The sequence below is a fragment of the Nycticebus coucang genome, chromosome 14, assembly GCF_027406575.1.
Source record: "Nycticebus coucang isolate mNycCou1 chromosome 14, mNycCou1.pri, whole genome shotgun sequence".
NCBI classification, from domain to species: Eukaryota; Metazoa; Chordata; class Mammalia; order Primates; family Lorisidae; genus Nycticebus; species Nycticebus coucang.
Genome location: NC_069793.1, coordinates 52,303,200 through 52,328,219, shown reverse-complemented (window position 1 = coordinate 52,328,219; position 25,020 = coordinate 52,303,200). Strand labels below are relative to the sequence as shown.

The 25,020-nt window shown below is 46.4% G+C and overlaps 1 protein-coding gene across 10 annotated transcripts in view; it reads left to right on the top strand.

The window, feature by feature from the left end:
- Positions 1-25,020, top strand: part of MICAL2 (microtubule associated monooxygenase, calponin and LIM domain containing 2) — a 231,702-nt gene that overhangs the window by 50,138 nt on the left and 156,544 nt on the right. For all 10 annotated transcript variants that reach the window (XM_053560668.1, XM_053560664.1, XM_053560667.1 and 7 more), the window contains exon 3: positions 1,887-2,227. In XM_053560668.1, the coding sequence (XP_053416643.1) occupies positions 1,964-2,227 (264 nt within the window). In that variant the 5' untranslated portion in view covers positions 1,887-1,963. The remainder of the gene's footprint in view (positions 1-1,886; positions 2,228-25,020) is intronic.

Below are 25,020 nucleotides of genomic sequence, written 5' to 3'. Positions count from 1 at the left end.
GTGCAGAGCCCAGTCTGCTGGAGATTTTGGGTAGCGAGGTAAGGCCTCATGGAGGTCCCGGGCCTGGACGAGGAGTGGGTGCTGTCTGGGCCTAGAGCAATGTCCCTTCAGCTGAGCCATTGCCAGGTGACTCAGAAGCTCTCAGGGGAAGTGGGAAGGGAGGGCAAAGCCCTGGACATGTTGTAGGTGCCCCCTCCCCTGGTGTCTGGATGTTGGTGTCTGGAGAGCTTGTCGGCCCTGCCTGGTCCTCCTGAGGTCTCATCTGCCTGCTGCCCACTGCAGAGGCTGCTCCCGCTTAACCTGGGGGGTGGGCGGGGAGAGACACACTGACATCTACCCTTGGGAAACCCACCAAGGTTCCCCCAGCACACCTCCTCACAAGTCCTGAACTCTTGACTCCTTGAACTTGATGTCTTTCCCCACCTGTGCCAGTGCCTCCCAGACTCACATCTCTGTGTGTTGTTTCCTGTGCCTAGATTGGCCTTATTGCCCAATCTTCTAGTGTAATCCGTCTGGTTCCTACCATTGGAGGTTTTTTGACATTTCCCTCCGTGGCCCCTCTGGGCTCCTTGAAGCTCTATTGGACGCCTCCTGCACTTTGTTCATATTCCACTGGTCCCTGCCTGGTGTCTTGTAATCTGTCCTCCTGGGCCTGACCCTGTGCCAGCTATCTCTGTACCCTAGCACCTCGTGTGACGCCTCACTCCTGCTCAGGCACCAACCGTGTTGCTGGATGAATAAGAGACTAAGGAGGAAGATAAACACCGTTCCCTGATTTTCCTATTATAAACCCACCCCTCAGTCCAAATGTGTCCACAATAAGCATGCCTGTGGAGAGTGTGAAGCTGCTGCGGGGGCTCTGTGTCCCATGGGTTTGCTGAGCTCTCCTTGCCAGGCTTCTGTCGGGGAGCTCATGGTGGTGAGTCCTCTTTTACAGACGCCCTCAACCTCCTGACAGCCAGGTCCGCCTCAGTTCCTCCACGTTTGTCTTCGTGCTCTAGATTTGGATTCTGGAAAAACAGTGCTTTGGAAAATCAGTACTTTATTTATTTTTGACTTTCCTAAGAAATGCCTGAGGTTAGAGCGGTGCAGAGTGAAAGGTCCACGGCCAAAACCCAGGCGAGCTATTTTTGTGATGTGAATGAGCACCCGTCGCATTTTCCCCTTGCATCAGCCAAAGCACTTGTTCCAAATAGCTCAAAGCCTGGGCTTACAAAGCACAGGCTCTTTCTCCGTGATGGGAGGAGGCGCCCGTGTGTGTCTCTGTCTTGCATGTGTCTGACCGAGGCAGGTGCAGTGCTTCCCAGGAACAGAAAAGTTTTGAGAAGCTGCTGTTTCTGCGTAGGGGAGACACCTGCCCCATGGTAACTAACAAAGACAGACCTTACAGTTTGATGTCTAAGGCTAGGCAGGCGGGATGGTCAGGAGACCTTGAGAGGAATGTGCTTTGGATTTTTTTCGTCTGTGCACAAGGTAATGGGGCTAGATTATGTTCACACGAGTCAACCAATTTGCAGCACCAAGATGGCATGTTTTCAAAGGTACTAAATCTAGTATACTTTGCTATTTTTTTTTTCTTCTCACTATTTCCAGAACCATCCAATTTGTAGCAAGATGGACCAGGTACTGTTGACATCAGCCAGGGCATAGCATTGTGCACTCTGTGGTTCTTTTCAGCCAGGGAGAGGCGTGCAGTGTAGGGGAGAGATTCCCAGGTGTGAAGGCACCATGGTACATCTTCTTTACGTGGTTTATACTTAGCATTGAGCGTCAAGTATTATGGTTAATATTTTAGTGTCTTAAAGGAATTTTATCTTTACCTCTCCACCCCGCCCCCACCCCTTATTGCCCACAAACCTCACCTCTGCCTCCATCTACCTTTGCAGCTGTGACGTGTCTCCAGGTGCTTCATGGTATTCTACTCTGAGCGCTCCACACCGCTACTCTGCACGGCTCCTGAACCATGGGGGAAAACAAAGATGAGAAGCAGGCCCAGGCCGGACAGGTGTTTGAGAACTTCGTCCAGGCATCCACGTGCAAAGGGACCCTGCAGGCCTTCAACATCCTCACACGACATCTGGATCTAGACCCTCTGGACCACAGAAACTTTTATTCCAAGCTCAAGTCCAAGGTGACCACCTGGAAGGCCAAAGCCCTGTGGTACAAACTGGACAAGCGTGGCTCCCACAGAGAGTATAAGCGAGGGAAGACGTGTATGAACACCAAGGTAAGGGGAGAGCCCTGCGCAGGCATTTCTTACCTGTGCGGGGTGTTGGGTTGGCATTTGGGAGGTTAGGAAGCTGTTGCCACTTCACTGTGCTACGCCTCTGTAGTAGATGTGGTTGTGAATGTTGTATTGTTTTGCTCAGGTGAAGGTTTCCTTTGTCTCTACGTGTCAGAGTTTTCTCCTTGGGAGTTTCCATCTTATCATGGTGGCCTCAGCAACTTTTCTTGTGCCTTCTCCAAGGGAAGAAGCCCTATGGCCTGACCACAGGCGAGGTTGAAGGAGGGAAGCAGATACCTGACGTTACCCTACTCTTCCTATCACTATGGCCACGGCTACCTCAGCTGCTGTTTGTTGAGTGACTTCTGTGTGCTAGGCACTTCATCTCCATGGCCTCAATGAACATCCAGGGTAGTCCTTTGGGCCACTTTCTTTCTTTCTTTTTTTTTGAGACAGAGTCTCACTCTGTTACTCTGGGTAGAGTGCTGTGGCATTATCATAGCTCACAGCAACCTCAAACTCCTGGGCTCGAGTGATCTTCTTGCCTCAGTTTTTCTATTTTTAGTAGAGATGGGGTCTCATTCTTGCTCAATCTGGTCTCAAATTCCTGAGCTCAATTGATCCACATGCCTCGGCCTCCCAGAGTACTAGGATTACAGGCCTGAGCCACCATGCCCAGCCGGGGCCACTTTTTTTTTTTTTTTTTTTGTAGAGACAGAGTCTCACTTTATTATCCTCAGTAGAGTGCCGTGGCGTCACACAGCTCACAGCAACCTCCAACTCCTGGGTTTAGGCGATTCTCTTGCCTCAGCAACCTCCAACTCCTGGGTTTAGGCGATTCTCTTGCCTCAGCCTCCCAAGTACCTGGGACTACAGGTGCCCAACCACAATGCCTAGCTATTTTTTGTTGCAGTTTGGCCGGGCTGGGTTTGAACCCACCACCCTTGGTATATGGGGCCGGCGCCCTACCCACTGAGTCACAAGCACTGCCCCCTGGGCCACTTTTAAGATGTGGAAATTGAGAAGTCATGTGTCTTGGGGTCACATGACTAGAAGATAACCTTGATCAGTCTGATTCTAGAGCATAAGCCCCCAGTCCCATGAAGAGGCATAATTAGAGAATTGTGTTCCCCCGGGTACTAGCATTCTGGAAAGACCCCTGGTTGTGAATTAATTGGCTCAGAAGTAGGTCTTTGGTCCTTACTGCCTTTCCCTCCTTCTCTCTTTCTCTTTCTCCTGACACCCTTGTGTTCTCCACCTGCCAATCCCCTTCCCCAGGATGCATTTCTCTACTCACAATCACACCCATGGTTAACCCTAAACAGACCATGGTATTCACCATGCTGTGGCCACAGACAGCATCAATGAACATAGGCTCACGAGTGCATCACATGTCTGATAGCTCCAAAATTCCCCCCACCAAATGGCCAGCTAGAAGACAAGACTTCCCAGCTGACTTCCTGGGTGGCTCTTGGGGCTGTCAGCCCTGGGCATTGGTCCAGCCTGTATGTTTAGGTTAAAATTGAATGTGCTCTATTTAGACCTTGCAGGAGGTAGGTCAGCCAGAGCCTTTGGAATTCCAGTCAGTGCCAGTCCCAGGACAAGAGGATTGAACTCTCCATGGCAATCAGGCTGTTGTGTTTTTGTTTTGGTGATGAGGAGTTATAGAGTCCACTGTGAGATACTTTCCACTGCCCTGGGGAAGACAGCTGCCAAGCTCCTGTGAGCCTGGGTGCACCAACTGTACTGTACAGGACAGAGGAAGAACATTCCATCAGGCCGAAGCAGACCAGTTGCCTCAGCCCAGAGCAGACTAGCCATCCAGGCAGTGCTTGCCCACAACCTGCAGAACTGTAGCCTCAGGCAGAAGAGAGGGGGCAGTGGAAAAAAGGACGGGAGAACAGGGTGGGCCGGTGTCCTGGGCGCCACTCTGCCCAGTGCCTCCCTGCCCGATTGCTGTAACTTCATGGCTCATATTATAGTTCTGTGGGTGGCTGTTCAGAGTCAGAGGAGGGACGCTTGTAGCCTTCAAAGCACCTGCCTTCTCAGTAAATGTACACAGTGACTTTCCTTTCGAAAGCTCCCGTAAAAGTCAGGTGGCCTGACTGCAAAGCGTTCTTTCACAGAGAGTTTTCTGTGCTCCTGTTTTATTAGAAAATGCAATTGCCCTGCATGCCCAGCCCTCTGTGGCTGCTGAGGGACCCTCTGGGTGATTTAAAGACGAATCTCCAGAGGGAGTCAGAGGGATGGTATGGAGGGCTGACCACCACGAGGAGGCCCTTCTTTCCAAAATCACTAGCCAGTTGCCTAGCCTGTCTGGCCGGCTCCTGTTTTACAAGTTTGATAGTTTTAAATAGAACACCTATCTTGTGGTTGGCAGATCACCACTGGCACCTGAGACACACAGAGGAAAAATCACCTTTGGTAAGTGGTGCTCAGCGTGAGCACCTCTTGCCCAGGAATTGTTCTGCCTTTCTTGGGAAAAGGAGCAAAGAGATTTCAGATGAGTGATAACCCATCTCATAAAAGCCACCTAGGTCTGAGGAGTGGAAGATGCATTTGAAAATGCTCTGCACCTGTCGATTGTGACTCTTAGGTCACTAGTACTGTCCTTTGCAGAGACCCCGCTCCAACTAACCAAACAAAATGGAAATCATTAACTCTTCTCTTTTTTTTTTTGAGACAAAGCCTCAAGCTGTTACCCTGGGTAGAGTGCCGTGACATCACAGCTCACAGCAACCTCCAAGCCATTCTCCTGCCTCTGTCTCCCAAGTAGCTGGGACTATAGGGGCCCACCACAACACCCAGCTATTTTTTGGTTGCAGCTGTCATTATTGTTTGGCGGGCCCCGGGCTGGATTTGAACCTGCCAGCTCAGGTGTATATGGCTGGCACCTTAGCCGCTTGAGGTGCCGAGCCAGAAATCATTAACTCTTAATAAACAAAAGTCCACACACTCAAAGTCTTTCTCCTGCCTGTAATTGGGATGTTTTGCCCTCTGTTGGCTCCATTCTTCCCTGCTGCAGGCAGTTTTCTCCGTGTTGGGAGACTTTCATTCATGTCTTTACAGCTCTCTGACCCAAAAGGCTAGAATCTGTGGCCAGGCACAAAGGCTCATGCCTGTAATCCTAGCACTCTGGAAGGCCGAGGCGAGTGGATTGCCTGAGTTCACGGGTTTGAGACCAGCCTGAGCGAGGGTGAGATCTCCATCTCTAAAAATAGCTGGGCATTGTGGTGGCACCAGTTGTCCCAGCTACTCAGGAGGGTGAGGCAAGAGGATCTCCTGAGCCCAAGAGTTTGAGGTTGCTGTGAGCTGTGATACCATGGCACTCTGCTGAGGGTGACAAAATGAGACTCTGTCTCCAAATTAAAAAAAAAAAAAAAAAAAAAAGGGCTAGAAGCTTTCTTGTGTAGCTCAATACAGGGTGGCCATAAAGTTCATTTGACCTGTTTTCTGATGGGCTCATCTCTGGATTTATTATGGCCAAAGCCAGGGGAACTGGCTGCTATGATTAGCAGCCCTTGGAAACATCACATAATGGACATGAGGGACAAGCCGCTCCCCACAGACGTGGGAGTATGGGATGGATAAACAACGGTTGTCCTGTGCAGTGCTGTGTACTTGTACTCTGGTTACGGTATAGGCCCTCTCCATACTGGACTCGTGTGTACATGGCTAGTACCTCGCTTGGGAGGCCAGTATCTGCCCGGAGCAGGGTCCCCGCCTCTCTTTCAAGGTGAATGACACCCTCTTGCTCACACACCACATATAGGTATCCTTTGGTGTAATGGTTTGTGCTGAGCATTGACCAAATAAGAAACCCTGACCAGTAGCAGACACGTGGCTGATCATTAAGGTTAAGCCGGATGACATGAGTGTGTCAGGTACCAGGCTTAAAGCCAAGCTCCAAGGGAGCCACAGGTACAGCAGCAGTGCATGAAATGCACTCAGAGCCCCACCTTCTCCCTGATGCAGAGGGCTTTCAGCACCATCTAAAGCAGACTAGGGCCTCAGTATTTACTTCACAAGCCTTTGTCAGCCCCTTACCACGCGCTCAGCACTGTGCTACCATCAGTGCATGAGTGAGCGTGTGTGCGCGTGTGTGTGCTTACACATGTGTATGTGTGTGTGTGGGGGTGGGACCCAGATCTATCTGGAGAAGAAGGGCTCTGGCGGAGGTGCCAGAGGATAGGAGAATGGCCTAGAACGTCTCTAGAGCAATGGCTCAGGTGCCAGGTACTAATCTAACTTAAGATCATTGTTTATTATTATTTATAAGGGTTTGGTCAGGCACTTAATAATTCTTTCCCTGGGTGTGACTCTGGATAAGAACGGGGTGAAGTCAAGTCAAATTAACTCTTTCAGGACTGATACTGGCTCTGCATTGGGGTACCATCTGGCTCAACTGTCACATCCAGTTGAATAGCGTTTGCAACCCAGAGGAACCTGCAATATGTAATTTGGTATGGGATTGCCATAATCACAAAATCATGGACATATCTTTAATGTTGAAAGAAACTTAAGCAAATGTTATACACAATCTCTGCATTTGACAGGTGACAGACAGGGGGCCCAGGATTCTGAAGCTAGTGAGGGAGTTGCTGGGGTTTGGACTCTGTTAACTGTTTCGCTCTTATATTCTTTTGTTCATTCGTTCATCGGCAGATGTTTCCAGTGCCCTACACCTTCTAGGTATTTGGCAGCTTTCTGTAAAGGAGACGGAAATGTAATTATTTTTGCATTTATTGACTTATTTAATCATTCATGAGGTGGATCATTATTAAGCAGCTACTATGTGCCAGGTACTTGTCTAAGTACCCAAGAGTCACTCAGTAGCTCTGTGGTGTTGGAGAAATTACTGAAAATCTCTGATTCTCTGTAAACCCAGGGTAATTTCATGGAGTTACTGAGGGTTGAATAAGGTAGGATTTGGAAAGGTGCCTAGCATTCTGGTAAGTGATCAGTAAACGTTTAGCCATTGTTCTCATTAGCATCTCACGTGCTATGAGAGAGGTGTGTACCCGGGTCTGCAGGAGCACAGGAAAGCAAGTGGCTGTGCCTGGGGAAGTCCGGGAATTCTTCCTGGAAGATGAGCTATGATGGGAGGTTGGACCGATGAGTGTGAGTTCACCATGTAGAGCTGAGCAAACGGTGAGAGAGAGCACAGGAAGAGAGATCTATCCCAGGACCAGTGTGCTGCTTGTGCAATGAGAAAGAAGGGCTATGTGGGGAGCGCGGAGAGGGTGATAGCCAGAGAGAGTGGAATGGATGGATGGTGGGAGAAGATGGGGAGGAGGGCCTCCTGGGCAAGGTTGTGAATGGAGGAGCCCATGCTCAAACAAAGGGCCCGTGAAAGCATTAATAGTAAGCCCCTGACTCCCAGTCCAGGGTTCTTTCTACCACCCACCATGGGGCTGCTCAGTAATCACAGGTAACCCTTTCAGTCCAGAAGGTATTTGTACATCACTACCATGAAAACATGCTTGCAGGAAATGACTCAGGGATGCCTGTCACTAGCAGGAACGGGGCCAGCCTGTGTAATGAACACTCGCGCGTTATCTTTTTAAAAGGGTATGTCTGTATGTTAAAAGGGTATGTCTGTATGTCATGAGCACCCGGCAGGGTCACCCACATGCTTTGCTCCTGAACATGACCCTTGCTCATCTTCACCCCTGCAGCACCCCCACCCTGAGAGTGAGCCCAGGCCCAGCTTATGCTCCTGGCTTGACTGTGCTGGTGGTTGCTGAGCTCCCCCAGCAAAGCACAGCGGGCAGGCAGAGAGACAGAGTGAGAGGGTGTTGTTAGGGGAGGAAGGGGGCAGCTGGGAGAGGAAGGCTGCTACCTCTTGGCCCAGATAAGCCTATCTGACATTCCCGACCTCTGAAGTCACCCCCTCGGTGGTGCCGGCTGAGGCATGTCAAGCCCCACTTTGCCTAATACGGACAGTTGCAGCCCAACTGATAAAGCAGAGCATGGTCTCTGGGGTGTGAAATTCTCTACTAGCCGAACAAAAAGCCTAGATGAACTCTGGCTTTGTCCACTTCCTTGACAATGGCCGGCTGGCCCCGCTACACTAAGCGGGTTTTTGAGCCGGGATCGCCAGTCGGGTTGTGTTAATGACTACGTTTGTCATCACGGCTCCATGCAGGGTGTGAGGGCCATGCCTGCGTCTGTGCGCGTTGGATGTGATCCGTGAACTTGAGCAGATCCAATTCACAGTATCTTACTGAGGAGAACAAACTCTTTTTTTGGCTGTCTTCCTAGGAAGTGGTTAATCCAGGTTCATGGTGGTTCATTTTGTAAATATATTGACAAAGACTATTTTATCTTAAGAAAAAACAAAGTTTCTTTAATTGAAAAACAGATGCATGTGCACAATAAAAAGTCAGTCAAGTGGTGTAGGAATTCATAGTGTGAAAAGAAGTTTCTTTTCCCCATTCCTCCATTTCCCCTTCATAGAGGCAACTGCCCCCACCCCTCATGTATTCTTTCCGAAGGTCTCTACATGTATGTGTCTGTTCATGGCACGCATGCATGTAATGGGTATATGAACCCCCACCCGTATTTTCTTTTTCTTGTTGCCCCCAGTAGAGTGCTATAATGTCACAGTTCACAGCACCCTCAAACTCTTGGGCTCAAGCTATTCCCTTGCCTTAGTCTCCCAAGTAGCTGGGACTATAGGTACCCACCATCACGCCAAGGTAGTTTTTGTTTCTTTCTTTTTTTTTTTTGAGACAGAGTCTCACTACGTCGCCCTTAGTAGAGTGCTGTGACATCATAGCTCACAGCAACTTCAAACTCTTGGGCTTAAGTGATTCTCTTGCCTTAGCCTCCCAAATGGCTGGGACTGTAGGTGCCTGCCACAATGCCCAAATATTTATTTTTGTTTTGTTTTTAGAGATGGTGTCTCGCTGTAGCTCAGAGCTGGTCTCGAACTAGTGAACTCAGGTGATCTACCCGCCTCAGCCTCCCAGGGTCCATGTTTTCTTAATGGGAAACATCTATACACATTTGTTTTAATCTTGTTCTGCACTTTAGTTTTTTCACTCAAAAATAAACCTTTGAGGTTGTTCATATCAGTGTGTTTGGATCTAACTCTTTTATTCCTTACTTTCCCCACTTTATGGCTGTATCACAAGTTGTTTAACTTAGATTGTGTCCAGCCTGTTGCCATTTTAAATAGTGTCTCAGTCCATTTCCTTAACCACACGTCTTTATAGACATATAAGAACTTATCTGCAGGATGGACTATGAGAATTTTTGAGTCAAAGGCTACGTACAGTGCACCTTAGAGGCATTGTCAAATTCTCCTCCCTAGGGTGAACACACCCACCAGTAGTGCAGGGAAGTGCCAGAAGAATCTTTCTTTAAAAGAGAGATACCACAGTGGGATATAGTCTACTAAGATTGCCTTGGCCTTGCTAATGGCCACTGAGGGACACCCTCTGTGTCCTGCAGCCTGGGTGCCCTTGAATGGGCTGCTGAGTGAAGAGCAGTCTAGGAGAGATATGATAGAATTGCTGCCACCCCTCACTACAACAACACTGATTTTATGACTATTATTACCACCTAATATTTGCATTGTGTTTGATAGATCACAACACAGTCTGATGTACATGGTTATGTTAAGAAGTTTGCTTTATCAGTGAAAGTGAATGCTCTTTAAAAGAACACCTATGTGTGTCTCAGGTTGAACATATAATGCTTATATTCATTTTCAAAATTTCATTGAATAATGGGGGATTTTAGGGCCCTGGCCCACGGAGGATCTGTGCTGTTAGTATTCAACAGGGGCCTGGGGTGGCTAACTTGTTTTTATGATTCAGCTCCATCAAACATCACCCCCTCCTGGGAGCCCTCACTGAGCTCCTGCCCACAGCCCCCTTCCTTATTCCATCTGCACTCTGGGTTTGGTGCCCCACTAGGCTCCTAGACTCTCTGTTCCTATTGCTATTTTGCTGATCCGTATCCCCCATTGATTGCTTTGTCCCTCTGTTCCTCACTTGACTGTGAGCTCCCTGAGTTTAAGGACCATGTCTGGTTCATCTCTGGGTCTTGAGTACCCAGCACTGGTCTTGGCACAGGGAAGATGCTCAGGGATAGATGAATGAACTCTGTGGGTCAAGGGGCTTATTTCTGGAGCTGTACCTGGTGAGCCCTGGTATTTCCAAGTCTTAACAGAGGGTTTGCAGTAACCAGTATGAGACAATCCCTTCATTTTCTTATTTAAGCTTCTGTCCAAATTTGCATCTCATCATTGCTCCCCGAGCACCTTTTCCCTGTTGGGCAGGGGTGGTGGCCACAGTCTTGTCTGGGCCTTGACTAGTGTCTGGCTGCCCATGGAGCTTTCAGAGAGTTGGGAAATCAGCCAGGAGGCCTGTGAGGCTGAAAGGCTGGGCCTCCTTTTTCTTGGAGAAAAAAGAAAACCCTCTTGCCGTTCCTGGCCCACCCAGGGTTGCACAAGGCCCTTGGGAATCTCTGGCCGGGATTATCCAAATAACTGTGTACTGCAGGGCAGGGCAAAAGGAAATCATGAAACAGATTAACACTCTGCTTCCCAGACTGGAGGGTGTTTCCTGGCTTCCCTCTTTCTTGCTCATTGGAGACTCTTGATCAGCTTTCCTTTTTTTCACAGTAAATAATATCTAGATTAGTATATTTTATGGGCAGAGAATTCTCCCACCTAGTGTGAATATCTGTCTCCCTCCTCCCCACCTGGGTGGGGTACATTTGGCTGCAAGTACCTGAAAACCTGACTGTATACACTAAAACAAATAGAGGCTTTTTTTTTTTTTAATGAGAAGTTAGGAGAGAGATGGTGGCTGGAAGTTCAGTAGCTATATCCTCTGATTCTCTAGGCCAGTGCTGTCCAATAGAAATACAATGTGAGACGTATATGGATTTTAAAATTTCTAATAGCCACATTTAAAAAATACAAAGAAATGGCTAAATTAATTTTAGTAATGTATTTTATTTCATTAAAAATAAGGGGTACTAGGCGGCGCCTATGGCTCAGTGAGCAGGGCGCTGGCCCCATATACCAAGGGTGGTGGGTTCAAACCCAGCCCTGGCCAAACTGCAACAAAAATATATCTGGGCATTGTGGCAGGCGCCTGTAGTCCCAGCTACTCGAGAGGCTGAGGCAAGAGAATCGCCTAAACCCAGGAGTTGGAGGTTGCTATGACGCTACGGCACTCTACCGAGGGTGATAATGTGAGACTCTGTCTCTAAAAAAAAATAATAATAATAATAAGGGATGCTAAGAGTACAATGCTTGGATGTAAATTTGGACAGACAAATAAGGTAATGAAGGGATTGGCTGGTACTAGTTTTCAAAAACCCACTATAAAGACTCGGAAATACCAAGGCTCACCCAAGTAAAACCAATATACCCAAATTTTAACATTGCAACATGATTACTGAGATATTTTACTTTTTTATGGGCAAATCTTTGAAACCCTGTGTGTGTTTTCTAGGTCATCTTAGTTCAGACCAGGCGCATTTCAAGTGCTTAATAGCTACCTAAGGCTAGTGCTGTTGAATTGGACAGTACAGCTTTTTCTTAAGAATCTCTTTGAGTTGACCACCCAAGGGACTGACTGTAACAAAGTGGTCAACATACAGAGGTAATCAACATAAAGAACTACGTCTATTGTACTGATACATATTTGTGGTGTATGTCCAGTCTATGAAAATTATGTCAACTTAAGGACATAACCAATGTAGGGAGGTGGACAGCTATGGAGGTTTTCCTGTACTTGTCACCTTATAGTCACAAAGTGGCTGCTATAGATCCAGCCCTCACATTTGCTTTCAAGGCAGGAAGAAGGTAGAAGAGGCTGCTCTAGCTACATGCATCTACTTATTATGTAGGCAAAAGTATTCCCAGAAACTCCATTAAAATATAAGTTCCATAGCAGCTGGAGTTTTTGTCTATATGTTCTTTGCTGATTCCCCAGCACCTAGGGTAATACCTGACATGTAATTGTTGCAGGTTGAATTCTTTGAAAGCAGATACTTAGAAGGTGTTTGGAGTGCAAAATGTTCATTACCTATCAATACCCATGATAGAAATGGGTGAAGAGGCAGATTGAGTTGACGAAGAAGTCAAACTGTGTACAAGAGAGCCAGGCTCAAGCAACTAAGTCTTCTATTTAGTCTTTCAGCAAATGAGTTTTTCAAAAGACCAGGGTGGGAGGTCACACGGTTCTCAGTTGGTATAGGATGGTTAGCTATAAGCTACCAGCTCTCTGTATGGTATATAACAGGTATTAATGTATGTACCAATAACAAATATCGAAATATGCTAACATATAGTATGTAGTTATAGAAGTACATACTTGAGGAGAGTAAGATGTGTACATACTTTTATTATATATAAAATTTTATTACATAAAATGTTATTCACCTCAAGTTTCTACTAGCTGCTTGGAAAGATAAACCAAGTATATCATAATCTCAGAGCTTGCTCAGAGCCTTCAGCTGTGTGTAGCATATTTCACCACAATCTGGCAAATTCTACACCACCCACCATCTGTCCTAGTCGTAAGAGATATAAATTTAGGGCAGCAACCTGTCACCAAAGGCTTGTTCATGTGAATTCGGTGGTGGAAAGATTTCTTCTCAGGACCCTTTCTCCAGGGAAGAGCTGTCTAAATCAAAGGAAATATCAGAGAAAATTAAGTCCAGATCTATAAGATTTAAGCAGGGGAGGTTTCATTTACCCTTCTGCCCAAGAAACAAGCACACTGTATTCACCGTGCAGCTGGTTTTTACCCTTCTCTAGCTTCAAGAAAATGATTACTTGCATTTATTCTTTTTTTCCTACTTTCCAGATGTGCATTGTAAATTACGGTAAAATATATATAGCATAAAATTTGTCATGTTAACCATTTTTAAGTGTGCAATTCAGCAGCATTAATTACATTGATGACAATGTACAACCACCACCAATTTTTATTTCCAAAATTTTCCATCATTCCAAAGAGGAAGCTTTATCATCATTAAGCAATAACTCCCTAACCCTCTGCCCCCAGCATCTCCTGATAACCTCTAATCTTCCTGTTGCTATAAATTGGCTTGTCCCAGATATTCCATGTAAGTGGAATCATTTGTGTTTGGCTTATTTCAAACACAATAATATTTCTTTTCTTTTCTTTCCAGTCTTTTCTTTTGCAATCTTAAAACTTATTTAGCCCAATATATCAAAATTATTGTCGTTTTAGCACATAATTACTATACAAAAGTTAAAATTTTTTATAGTACGTCTTCAAAATCTGGTTTTTATTTTATTCACATAGAACATTTCAATTCAGATGCTAAACTTTAATCAGAAATATTTAATTTGTATTTAGATATAAAATTTAGTGTTGAAAAGGTGGATTTACACATCCAAGTTATTCCAATCATACTTAACACTTTTCCAATAACTGAATTGAGTGTGGAGTTTTTTTTTTAACTGTGGTAACGTGTACGTGCGATAAAATTTACATTTTAGCTATTTTTAAGTGTTAACATTCAGTGGCATTAAATATTCACATTTTATGCCATCATCACCGTCATTCATCTCTAGAACCTTTTTCATCTTACAGAACTAGAACTCTGTACCTTTTAATACCTCTTCACTCTTTCCCAGCCCCTGGCAATCACCATTCTACTCTCTGTCTCTGAAGTTTAACAATTCTAGGTACCTCATAAATTTGGAATCAGACAGTCATTTGTGATTGCACATGATGTCCTCAAAGTTCATCTATGTTGTAGAATGTGTCAGAATTTTCTTCTTTTAGGGCTGAATAATATTCCATGTGTACGTGTATAAGCCACATCTGTGTACCCATTCATTCATTGGTGGACACTCAGGTTTTTTGTACCTTTTGGCTCTTATGAAGAATGCGGTAATGAAGACTGATGTACACAGATCAGTTTCAATTCTTTTGGGTATGTACCTAGGAGTGGAATTGCCGAGTCATACAGTAATTGTATTTTTAACTTTTTTTTTAAAAGACCTTTCTGAGGAACCACCAGATAGGTTCCATTTACTCTTATTTTTTATATTGCCATTCGTGCGTTAAATTTTTCACAATTATAAACTCATCCAAAAAGTCATTTGAGTGTCTGTTACATGCCAGGCACTGGGACACGGCACTGAAGAAAACAAAGCCCCCATCCTCTTTAGTTTGCATTCTTGTTAATGAGAGATGCCTAACAGATACGTGTGGTCTGAGTGTGTGTATGTGTGTGTGCACATGGGTTACGTGGTTGTAAATCCTAGATAGAAGCTACAGCAGGGTAGGGGAAGGTGGGTTGCTGTTTGATATAGGATGTCCTTGGAAGGCTTTTAGGAGATGGTGGCATTTGAGCAGAGTCCTAAAGGAAGTAAAGTCATGAACATGCGACATTAAAGAGGGAAGAGAGTCTAGGTCAGTGGTTCTCAACCTGTGGGTCTTGACGCCTTTGGGGCTCGAAGGACCCTTTCACAGGGGTCGCCTAAGACCATCCTGCAAATCAGATATTTACATTATGATTCATAACAGTAGCAAAATTACAGTTATGAAGTGGTACCACAACATGAGAAACTGTATTAAAGGGTCGTGGCATTAGGAAGGTTAAGAACCACTGATCTAGGCCAAGGGAACAACAGCAGGTGTACAGGTGCTGGTGAGCCCATGTGCTCCCAGTGTTCTCAGAATAGCAAGGAGACCCACACAGCTGGGAGGAGCCGGGGTGTTAAGAAATAGGCTAGAGGGAAAGAGAGTTGGGGTCAGTGTTGAAATGACTGGAAGGACTTTGTCTTTTACTTTGAATGAGATACAAAGCCCCAAGAGGCTTTTGAGTGGAAAGTAACATGATCCGACTTCCTATTAAAAGGAATTATAAAATCTTGGGGATAGAAAACTTAAAGGTACTAGCGTCTCTCCCATCTGTGAGTAGCAGCTGGCTCAGGCCTAAAGAATTTACCGCACCTGTTGTGCTCATCTAGTCAGAGGAGCTGCTTGCTCTGTCACCATATGCCAGCACATTAGGGACAGGCTGAGATCAGCCTCACTGCCAAGGTTAGGGCCATTCTGATTTATAGTCTTCTTAGAAGAACACCCGTAGCGCTCAACATGCCCATGGCTTACTAACTGTGTGATCTTGCTTCTTGGAGCCTGTTTCTTTGTAGATAATAATGTAGTTGTTATCTCGTAAAGCTGGGGTGAAGACTGGGAGAACATACACGTAAAATGTTTAAAGTGCCTCCTTCTTGAGACTATCCTACTGCTTTTGGTGACAACTTCTTGAGCATAAAAATTGCCGTTTTACCCAGTGTGAAGGGCATGGTTCAGCCGTGTTAAGCACATTCACATTTGTGTGCAGCCATCACCACCATTCGTCTCCAGAACTTTTTTCATCTTGTAAAACTGAAACTCTGTACCATTAAACAATAACTGCTCATCTGCCCCGCCCCCCCAGCCCCTGGTGACCACCATTCTGCTTTCTGTCTCTGTGAATGTGGTAACTCCAGACGCATTTGAGTTAGAGTAATCAAAGCACAGTGTATTGACTGCCATATTTTACTTAGCAGAATGTCCTCAAGATTCATGCATGTTGTAACACATGTTCAAATTTCCTTCTTTTTTTAGGGTGGAATAATATTCCACTGTATGTATAGATACACTTGTTTATCCATTCCCCCATCCATGAACGCAGATTACTTCCAACTTCCGCCTGTTACGAATAATGCTGCTGTGAATATGGATATACAGATATCTCTTCAAGGCTTTGGGGCCTTTGGGGTACATGGCATGTCAGAAGTGGAATTGCTAGATCATATGGCAATTCTGTTTTTAATCTTCTGAGGACCCATCATACTATTTTCCATAGTGGCTATGCTATTTTACCTTCCAAGGCCCAAGGATTTGAATTTCTCTGTATTTCCCCAACATTTATTTTTTTGTTTTCTTTTATAATAGCCATCATGGCTGGGCATGGTGGCTCACACCTGTAGTCCTAGCACTCTGGGAGACCGAGGTGGGTGGATTGCCTGAGATCACGGGTTCAAGACCAGCCTGAGCAAGAGTGAGATCCTGTGTCTAAAAATAGCCGGGCGTTGTGGCGGGCTCCTGTAGTCCCAGCTACTAGGGAGGCTGAGGCAAGAGAATCACTTGAGCCCAAGAGTTTAAAGTTGCTATGAGCTAAGACACTATGGCAACTCTACCAAGGGCGACAAAGTGAGACGCTGTCTCAAAAATAAATAAAATCAAAAAATAAAATAAACTAAAATCCTACTGGAGGATTGCTTTGCATTTCCCAAATGGCGCGTGATGTTGAGCATCTCCTTGTTGCTTATTGTCCATTTGTATGTCTTTCTTAGAGAAATGTCTGTTAAAATCTTTTGCCCACTTTTGAATCAGGTTGTATGTTTTGTTGTTGTGGACTTTTTTAAAGGTTCTTTTTTTTTTTTTTAATATATTCTAGATTTGAGTCCATTATCCAAAAGTGTTGCAAATATTTTCTCCCATTCTGTGGGTTCCATTTCTGCTGGGTGTCCTGTGTTGCACAAACGTCTTTCATTGTAAGCAAGTCCAATCCGTCTGTTTTCCTTTCTTGACTACGCCTTCGGTGGCATCCAGAAGATTCCATTACCCATCCTGAGGAATTCAGCCAATGTCATCTGTCCTATATTTTCTTTTAGGAGTTTTATAATGTCAGCTCTTGGATTTGAGTCTTTCTCCCATTTTGTAGGTGGCATTAGGGAAGGGTGTGACCCAACTTTTTGGACTAGTTTTTTAGTCTTTGTGCTTTTTCTATTGTTACATACTTGGTGTCCTTCCTGGGGTTGTCTCTGAGTCTTTGGGGTTTTCTGGGCGTGCTTTCTCGGGGTACCTCAGCTACACCCTCCCATCACCTGCATGAGTATGATTCTCCATGTTTCTGTCTCCGCCCTGTCCTCCCCGCGGAGCGCTGTGTCCCCACTGAGGTACTCAGATATTGTGAAACATGTATTTTGTTTCCTCCGTGATTCCTGACACACAGTTCCTAAAACCCGGAGTGTCTTTTGCATGTTAATGAGATGACTGGTGTTGACAGACCCTAGGTAGCTTCAGGATGGGAGTTGGTCACATGAAGGAGGGGCAAGAGGTTAACTTGATCATCAATGGCCAATGATTTAATTAATTATTCCTACATAATGAAACTTCCAGAAAAACTCCAAAGGGTTTGGCAGCTTCTCCACACCCTTGACTGGATTTGGGGAGGTGCCTAGAGGATGGCATGTCTGGAGGGGACAAAGACGCTTCCTGCCCCTTCCCACAGGGCATCACTACACGTGGCCGTTCCTCTGTGTATTTTACACCTTCCTTTATAATAAGCTGATAAATGTAAGTAAATGTTTCCCTGAGTTCTGTGAGCCTCCCTAGGAAATTGATGGAAATCAAGAAAGGGGGCGTGAGACCCCTTGGTTTACAGCACTTGGTCAGAAGTGTAGGTGACCGCCAATTACTTGTGTCAGGTTTCTGAAGTGGGGGGCAGTCTTGTGAGACGGAGTCCCCAACTTGTGGGATACAGTGTCAGAATCAGAAGACACCACTGCAGGATTGGTTGCTGGTGGGGAGAAATTCTCCCACATTCGGAGGACCAGAGGTCACAGAAGCATTTTGTGTTGATTATGTTGCGACAGTATTATAAGAAGAAAAACAGTTTGTTTTTTGACTCAGGTACCTTCTGGACATCTTCAGGAAGCCTCTCTAACCCCTTTAAACACACCCACCTCTTCTTTCTGAAACCTGCTTATCTTCCTCTGTTTCTTCCCCTGCCGAAGGCTCAAACATTGCAGTCATTACGGACCCCGCCTCCCTTCCGCTTCCCGCACCTAGTCAGTCGCCAAGTCCTACTGCGGCTTTCTCTGTGACTTCACTCAGGTCTGTCCCCTGCTCTCAATTCCCACTGTCCCCTTTTGGTTTAGGGACTGGCTGATCCAGCTGTCAGACCTTGGACTGTCCTGTGGCCTTTCCTCCCATGCAGCCCAGCTGCCGGCCCCTGCATAGCTCTGATGGTGCCTCTGCTCAAATTCAGGCTGCCCAGCGCCTGTGGATTAAAGTTCCAGCTCCAGCCTGGCAGGGTGCCCTGCTGTCAGCCCCTCTCCTGCCTCCATGACCTGCCTCCCACATTCCCATCTCCTGGGCTGCCATCTAGCCATGTTCCTCCCCTGCCCTCGGCCACTCCTCCACCCCGCCTCTGGCTGGCATCGTTGGCACTTTCAGTGTTCAGTCTGTGCACTGTGAACGCCCTGTCCTTAGAGATCCTGCCCCCCTGCAGCTCCGGTGGCTTCCACTTCCTCTCTTCTCAGCAGCCCATCCCAGGGCCACACCTAGGGCTTTGCCGCCACCCAGAACTGCCCCTCCCAAACTCCCTGTAAAGGTTCCTCTCTAACCATAGCTCTCAGAGCTTTTGCTTCTCCAATTTTGTTACTTTGTTACTCTCATAAAACTTGCTCCAAACCCAGCTTCCATCAGCTAGCCCCTCCCGGGCCTCCCCAGCCCGGGGCCGCCCCTGGCCTTCATTCTCTCGCCCCTGCAAGAGCCCATGGTCCTGCCCTTGAGGGCGGCCTGGCGCTGCTGGAGAAAGTGGCAGAGCCAGGCCGGTTGGTGTGTCACTGAGTTATGGTCACTTAACACTGAGCCTCTCCGTGCTGCTAGGACAGACTTTTCAGAAAAGCGAGCCAATTTCCTGTCGCTCTTAAGTCCCCTGCAGCTGTTGGCAGCCTCTAACCTCCCTCCTGTCTCTCCAGCCTCCCTTTAAGCAGGCATCTGACTTCTCACAAAAACAGTATTTCTTCTTCCCTTCTCAACGGAATTCCTGGGGAAGATAATCTCTGCATTCCTTGCTCCTGTCTTCAGCCCCCCTTTTGTCCTCCAGCCCCCTGTCACCCACCTGTGCCAGTAGAAATTCTCTCTTCAAGGCCACTGGAGGCCTCGGAGTGAGTAAAGATCATGACAACCTTTGTATCCTCACCTACATGGCCTCTTTCTGACATTTGAACATGGTAGGTTACCATCTCCTTGAAACTCTCTTCTCCTTAAAGACACACCTCAGCATAGGCTGTGGAGCCGTGGTCCTGGAGGGGACAAGGATGTGGGGTCTGCTCCTTTGCATGGCATTGTAAACCTGAGTTTTAGCAGGTCTGGACTCTTCTGGTGCTTTTGTATTTTTCTGCAGGAAGGTTTTCCATAGAGATCATACCACCAGCCTTTTTTCTGGTCTGCTGAGCAGGGCCACAGGTGTGGGTGGCATTGATGGATGAGCCCCTCTTGTGCTGCAGGCACCCCTTGTATTTTTGCCTGTCACTTTGCCTCTGAAGCTCCTGATTAGGTGGAATTTCTTATCCTTTGTTACATTTTAATGACACATCACAAGGATATAAAGTTATTCTATTTACAAAGCCATTTTGCTCTAATGTCTCGTTTGATTCTCACAATACCTTTTAGGTAATAAGGGCTGGGACTGCTGTCCCCACTTTATACATAAGGACAGTGAGGCTCAATTGGGGTAAACTTTACCCTAAGTCCTTTCAAAGGATTTGCCTAGAATTTCATGGAGATGAATGGAAAAATGCAAAAATATTCAAAACCAGAGGTCTTGTACTTCAGAATCCAGTGTCCCCACCTTTCTTTAAGGACATCGGTGGAGAAAGGGACTCTTGGGAGGCAGGAGATACATCACATCTCCAACCACACTAATTATGCAACTCGGAGAGAGCTCAGATATTATTGTTACCTTTGTTTTTCAAAATAAATCCTGTTGGAGATATTTATGGCAGGCAGCAGTGTTATTTTGTGGCTCTGAATTTCTAGTTTTAGACTTTCACATTTGAACATTTGCTTTTTAGAAGTTCTTGCTTAATGTCCTGGTACCATGATGTTGTTTTGGTGGATTTTGTACTTTGAAGTTTGGGGTTAAGGATGGCATTGGTAGCCTTGGATCAATTTTGGCAACTGATTTTTTTTTATTTATTTCATTTATGTGAATTCAAAATTCATACAGCCAAATAGAAAGCATTAAGTAAAATAGTTTTTTTTTTTAATAATAGCTCACTTTGCAATCTCTTTGATCATAATAATCTGGGTACTTGAATGTGCAGTAGCTAGACGTGTCCACCTTGCCTTAAGATTCAACTTGACATCAAAATTTTCTTCTTTGCAAGATGAAGGCACCATTACCTTCAAAGAATAGTTATAGCCAGGAAATGAGTTAGCTCAGCAGGGGGCCTCAACACTGCAGCAGTCAATAAACAGTAAATGGTATTATTTTTTTCCTGTAGGTTTAAGGAAAAGGTTGACAACTGCCTCTCATTGTGGGGATTTGTAGCAGTACTGGTCTGGTACAGGGATTTTTAATCTTCAGAGATCTGTGAGCTTTTATGAAAACCAAGCAACTTTATTTTCACTAATCTGTAACTGAAATGTAGTATATGACTTTGTCATCAATAGAAATTACAGACATTTTCATTTCCTCTACAGTGATTAGAGACATCTCAATCCATGGTTTACACAAATTATTATTTATAAATTGGTTAAGTGTAAGACTTGCTGGTAGATCGTATTTAATATATTATTGGGTATGTTAAATGTGTTAATATTTTGTCTTGGTCATTTAAAGATAATATTCTGAGACAGTGTCTGTAGACTTTAGCAGGCTGCCAGGGTGGGTGGCATGAACATGGTGCAGGACCCTGGTCCGATGTCACAGAGCTGGGGTGGGGCCTGACCACGTGTGGCAGGAGGGCTTGCTGGGAAGAGCCTGGGAAGGGGATGCGGTGAAGTCTCTGTTGCTTCATGTATTGGCTTTGTGACCCAGGGCCAGTTAGTTTACCAGCTTGAGCACCAGTTTGCACATCTATAAAACAGCATATTAAAACATACCTTACCAGCTTTGAGCAACACATAAACATCCATTCCTAGCAATAGGAAGTCCTCAGAAATGTCGATTCCTCTCTCCCTTCCGCCCTACTCCATCCTGTTTCCTCTCGTGTGGGTGAGAGTTTTAGTAGATGGCCTCTCGAAGGCCTCTCTTCCACGTCTCGACTCGGTCTTTCCTTCTGTTAAGACCACAGTCCATTGTTGTTGGGGCAGAGCTGGCGTCATGATGCTTCTGTGGAATGGCCAGTCTTCCTTTCTGGACCTGCAATAAGAATCAGAGGCTCTCAACCTTCCCTGGCCCTTCCTCTGTCCACCTTGGCTCTCCCTTGCTGGCTTCCAGCCTGAGCTCACGGGCTGGGAATGCGTGGGCTGATCCTCTGCTCCCCGGGCACTGTGAGAGGGCCTTTGGCGTAACACACTGAGGCCTGTCCCTATGCCACGCATCTGCTCACAGCAGCCTGGGGACCTATTAATTGTCCTCCGTGGCTCTGCAGCTCACATCCACTCTGGTTTCTCCATCTGTTGATTCAAGCCAACTGTTCTTAGTTGGAAAAAACGCTGCCTATTGTCTTGGTGGAAAAGCACTAGTGACGGAATGCTTTCTTTGTACGGGAAGTTAGGAGTATGTGGGACGGGAGAACAGCTCAGTGCGTCATGTAACCATATCCTGACTCATTTTTGTTTTTCTTAATTAAGCTCCAAATCAAAAAAGCCTTTGTGGTCCCTGGCTTCAGATGACAGGCACTGTGGTCTTGTTTTTTGGTTGTTTAACTGCCTTGGAATCATGTTCTAGCTCAACTCAGTTTTCAGAGTAGGTAAGTGTGCATGTGGCTGTATTGTTCATTAAAATGCTCGCCAGAGACTTGGTCTGGGGGACCTGTGTCCATCCTCTGCCTGTTGCAGCCCAGACACAGAGCCTGCACTCCAGCTTGGAGTCTGGAATCTAACTGCGTGTGCCCCTCTTAGGCCTGCTAGAGGATTGAGTGTGAGGAAGCAAATGTTTCTTAGACTGAGCTGAGCCAAGAAAGGTTAAATATCACTGCAGGACGCTGACTGGGGACTGTCAAGAGGGACCCTCTTGCCCCAGGACACCGGAGAGGGGCCTGTGCTGAGGACTCTGTTGAGATCAACTGCCCACCACCACCCCCCGGAGGCTCTCATTTCACGGAGCCTTGAAGCAAGGTAGTGGTATGGCATGAGGCCTCAGAGCATGGTCTTTGGAGCCACGCCAACCTGGGTTTACATCTATCTGACTTATAGGTAGATGGTCATCTATAAGTCAGATATATCTATCCTTATAGATATAGGTCGCTGTGCGACCTTAAGCCTATTACTTAACTTCTCTGTGCCTCAAATTCCCTATTGTAAAATCGGGAGGGTAATATTAACAGTACCCAATGCAGAGGGTGATTGTGAGGCCTGGGTAAGTTAGTATCTGTAAAGCACTTAATTAGAACAGTGGCACCAAGTACAATGATTACCTTTGTTGTCACCACTTGTCAGGATAAAAGGAATCTGAACACTGGGGCTTCTCTGTCTTGGCTGCCTCCCCGCCCTGGGAATGCTCCTTGTTCACCATCCCCTAGTGATTAAGGGTGGGCCTCTGCGCCCCAGGGGACGGCCCCACCGCAGGCTCTGACCATGTGGACACCTGCCTACGGGGGCTGGAGAGATGGTGGTCAGCGGCTTCTCTGAAATTGCCGTGCAGGAGAGGTGAAGTAGGGAAAGGCCAGTCTCACTTTCCACAGGTGCTGAGCTCCTGAATATCCTACCCAGTCAGGTTTGCAAACAAATTAAGCTTTTCTGAGAAGTTTCACAAATAGATTCTAGACAGGCCCAGTGCAGGGCCTTTCCATATTTTTACTGACACAAGAATGAGCTTGCTTCAGTCAGCTGGGGGATTGGGGAAGTTTAATTTGGTGGTTAATAGTAACAGTGGTAACTAGCTCACACTGGGCCCAGGAGTTTTTAATTCCCTCAAGAGCCCCAGCAGTTGGTGAATTCATCCCACTAGACAGGTTGGTTGAAACAATCATCAACCTAACCTCTTGTGCTCAGAGTCTCTCTAGGTAGCTGGACCTTCTGAATCCACCTGCCTTTGGAGTTTGCACAGCAGGAAGCAAGGCTCCATGGGGTCCAGCACCTTATTAAAGGGCTGATGGCCAAAGGAGGGGAGGCCACCCGCCTCCTCCAAGACTCCACCTGTTTAAATGAGGTATTTGTTAGCTAGCTTTCATTCAACAAGGTGGATGGATGGATGGATGGAGTCATGACTGCACTGCGTTAGATACTGGAAATAAGGCATTAAGCACCCGGTAAATGGTTTCTCCTGGGATAAAACCTGCTACTGTTGTTCAGTGCTAGAGGGAATAGTGAAGAAGTATTGTACATGTCAGCCATTCTAAAGTGCCTTACTACACAGAAGATGGGCGTCATGACTTGGATCCCTTCTCTTTGATCCAAGTCACTCATGCTTCCTTCCCTTCCTCACGACACGAGGAGGCCACTTCCAGATTGTCCCCGACTGTGCAGCTGGGGCAGTGGTCTGATGTATTTCAGTGTTACTGTTCCCATTTCACAGATGAACAGAGTGAGGCAGGAGGAGACCAGGTACCTGAAGTAGAAGTAGTTCAGCTTTTAGTTCTCAGTTTGGTCCTAGGTCTTAGAGGTCTTTGCCCCGTATGACACTGCTCAGCTTTCCCAGTAGAGGCAGCGAAGTATATAAAAAAGCAGCTCTAGGTCTGGGAGCTCTGGATGCCTGGGAGAAGCCAAGGTGACACTCCTCTGCCCTGTCATGCTTCTTGTAAACTGCTTCGAATTGAACCCCAATCCCGGCCTGCAATTGTGTTTTCAAAATACCGCCAAGGACTGTGAAACTCTGTACCTTCTTTGCCATATATTATGTGCTTCCCAGGCACCTACAAGGTGCTCAGCAAAGGAGTCCTGGAAATAGGAGATGAGTTCAGTGCTCCGAATGGAGCCCCAGCTCTCAGCCCTGGTGGGCATCTCCCTCGGTCCCCACTCGGGCAAGGAGCTGCCCTCCTGCCAGCTGCAGGGAGGCCCTTCTGTAGAGGATTAACTGGCGCCTGTACTTTGGCGGGAAACTTGTGGGAAGTGGCTGAGAGCTCTCCAGTGCTTAAGAAGTGGGTTTTGGAAAAACAAACAAGACCTTGCCTACGCAGGGATGAAGCAGAGGTTAGACATGGCTTTGGGAATTTTTTGGTTCAGTTGAGTAACAGACCAGTAGGAACCTTCTAAGTGGGCTCTCATCCCTTTGAAAATAGATCCATAAGCTTGTCTAGAGGACAGTGAGTTCTCTGTATTAAGAATAAATTTGATAACAATGACCATTTGTAAAAAGCATTATAATTTGTTATAAAAAGCCCTTTATACATGCACTGTGTGTGTGTAAACACTGTATGTAACCTACCCCTTTAAAATTATTGTATTTTTTCTTTTTTTTAAAGATGCACAGACTCTTCATTCTGCCTGTAGCATAGTGGAAAGAACACATGTGGGCTTTCAGTCTCTGGGCCTCAGTTTACCCATCTTCCAAATGAGAGAGTGCAAGGGAAGGTGCCTCTCACAGGCTCAGGTGCCTCCTAGGGGAGTTGAGAGAGGGAGCTGAGGGGACTAGAACATGCTGAGCAGTTCAGGGGTGCTCAGACAGGTGGTGGGAACTCCAGGCCTCAGCTGGCAGGGGTGGGGGGCTCCCTGCAGGAGCTGCTGGCTCGGACAGTGGAGAGTCGCCTCTTCCTTGGCCCAGGCTGGAACACTAACACTGTGTACACCCACCTGCCCTCCTGTACCTGGTTCTCAAGGTGGGGGTTCCTGGTCCACCACCATGCTAATTCTTCTCTAATACTGAACAGCTTCTCTCCCCAGTGAATCTGAGAGCAG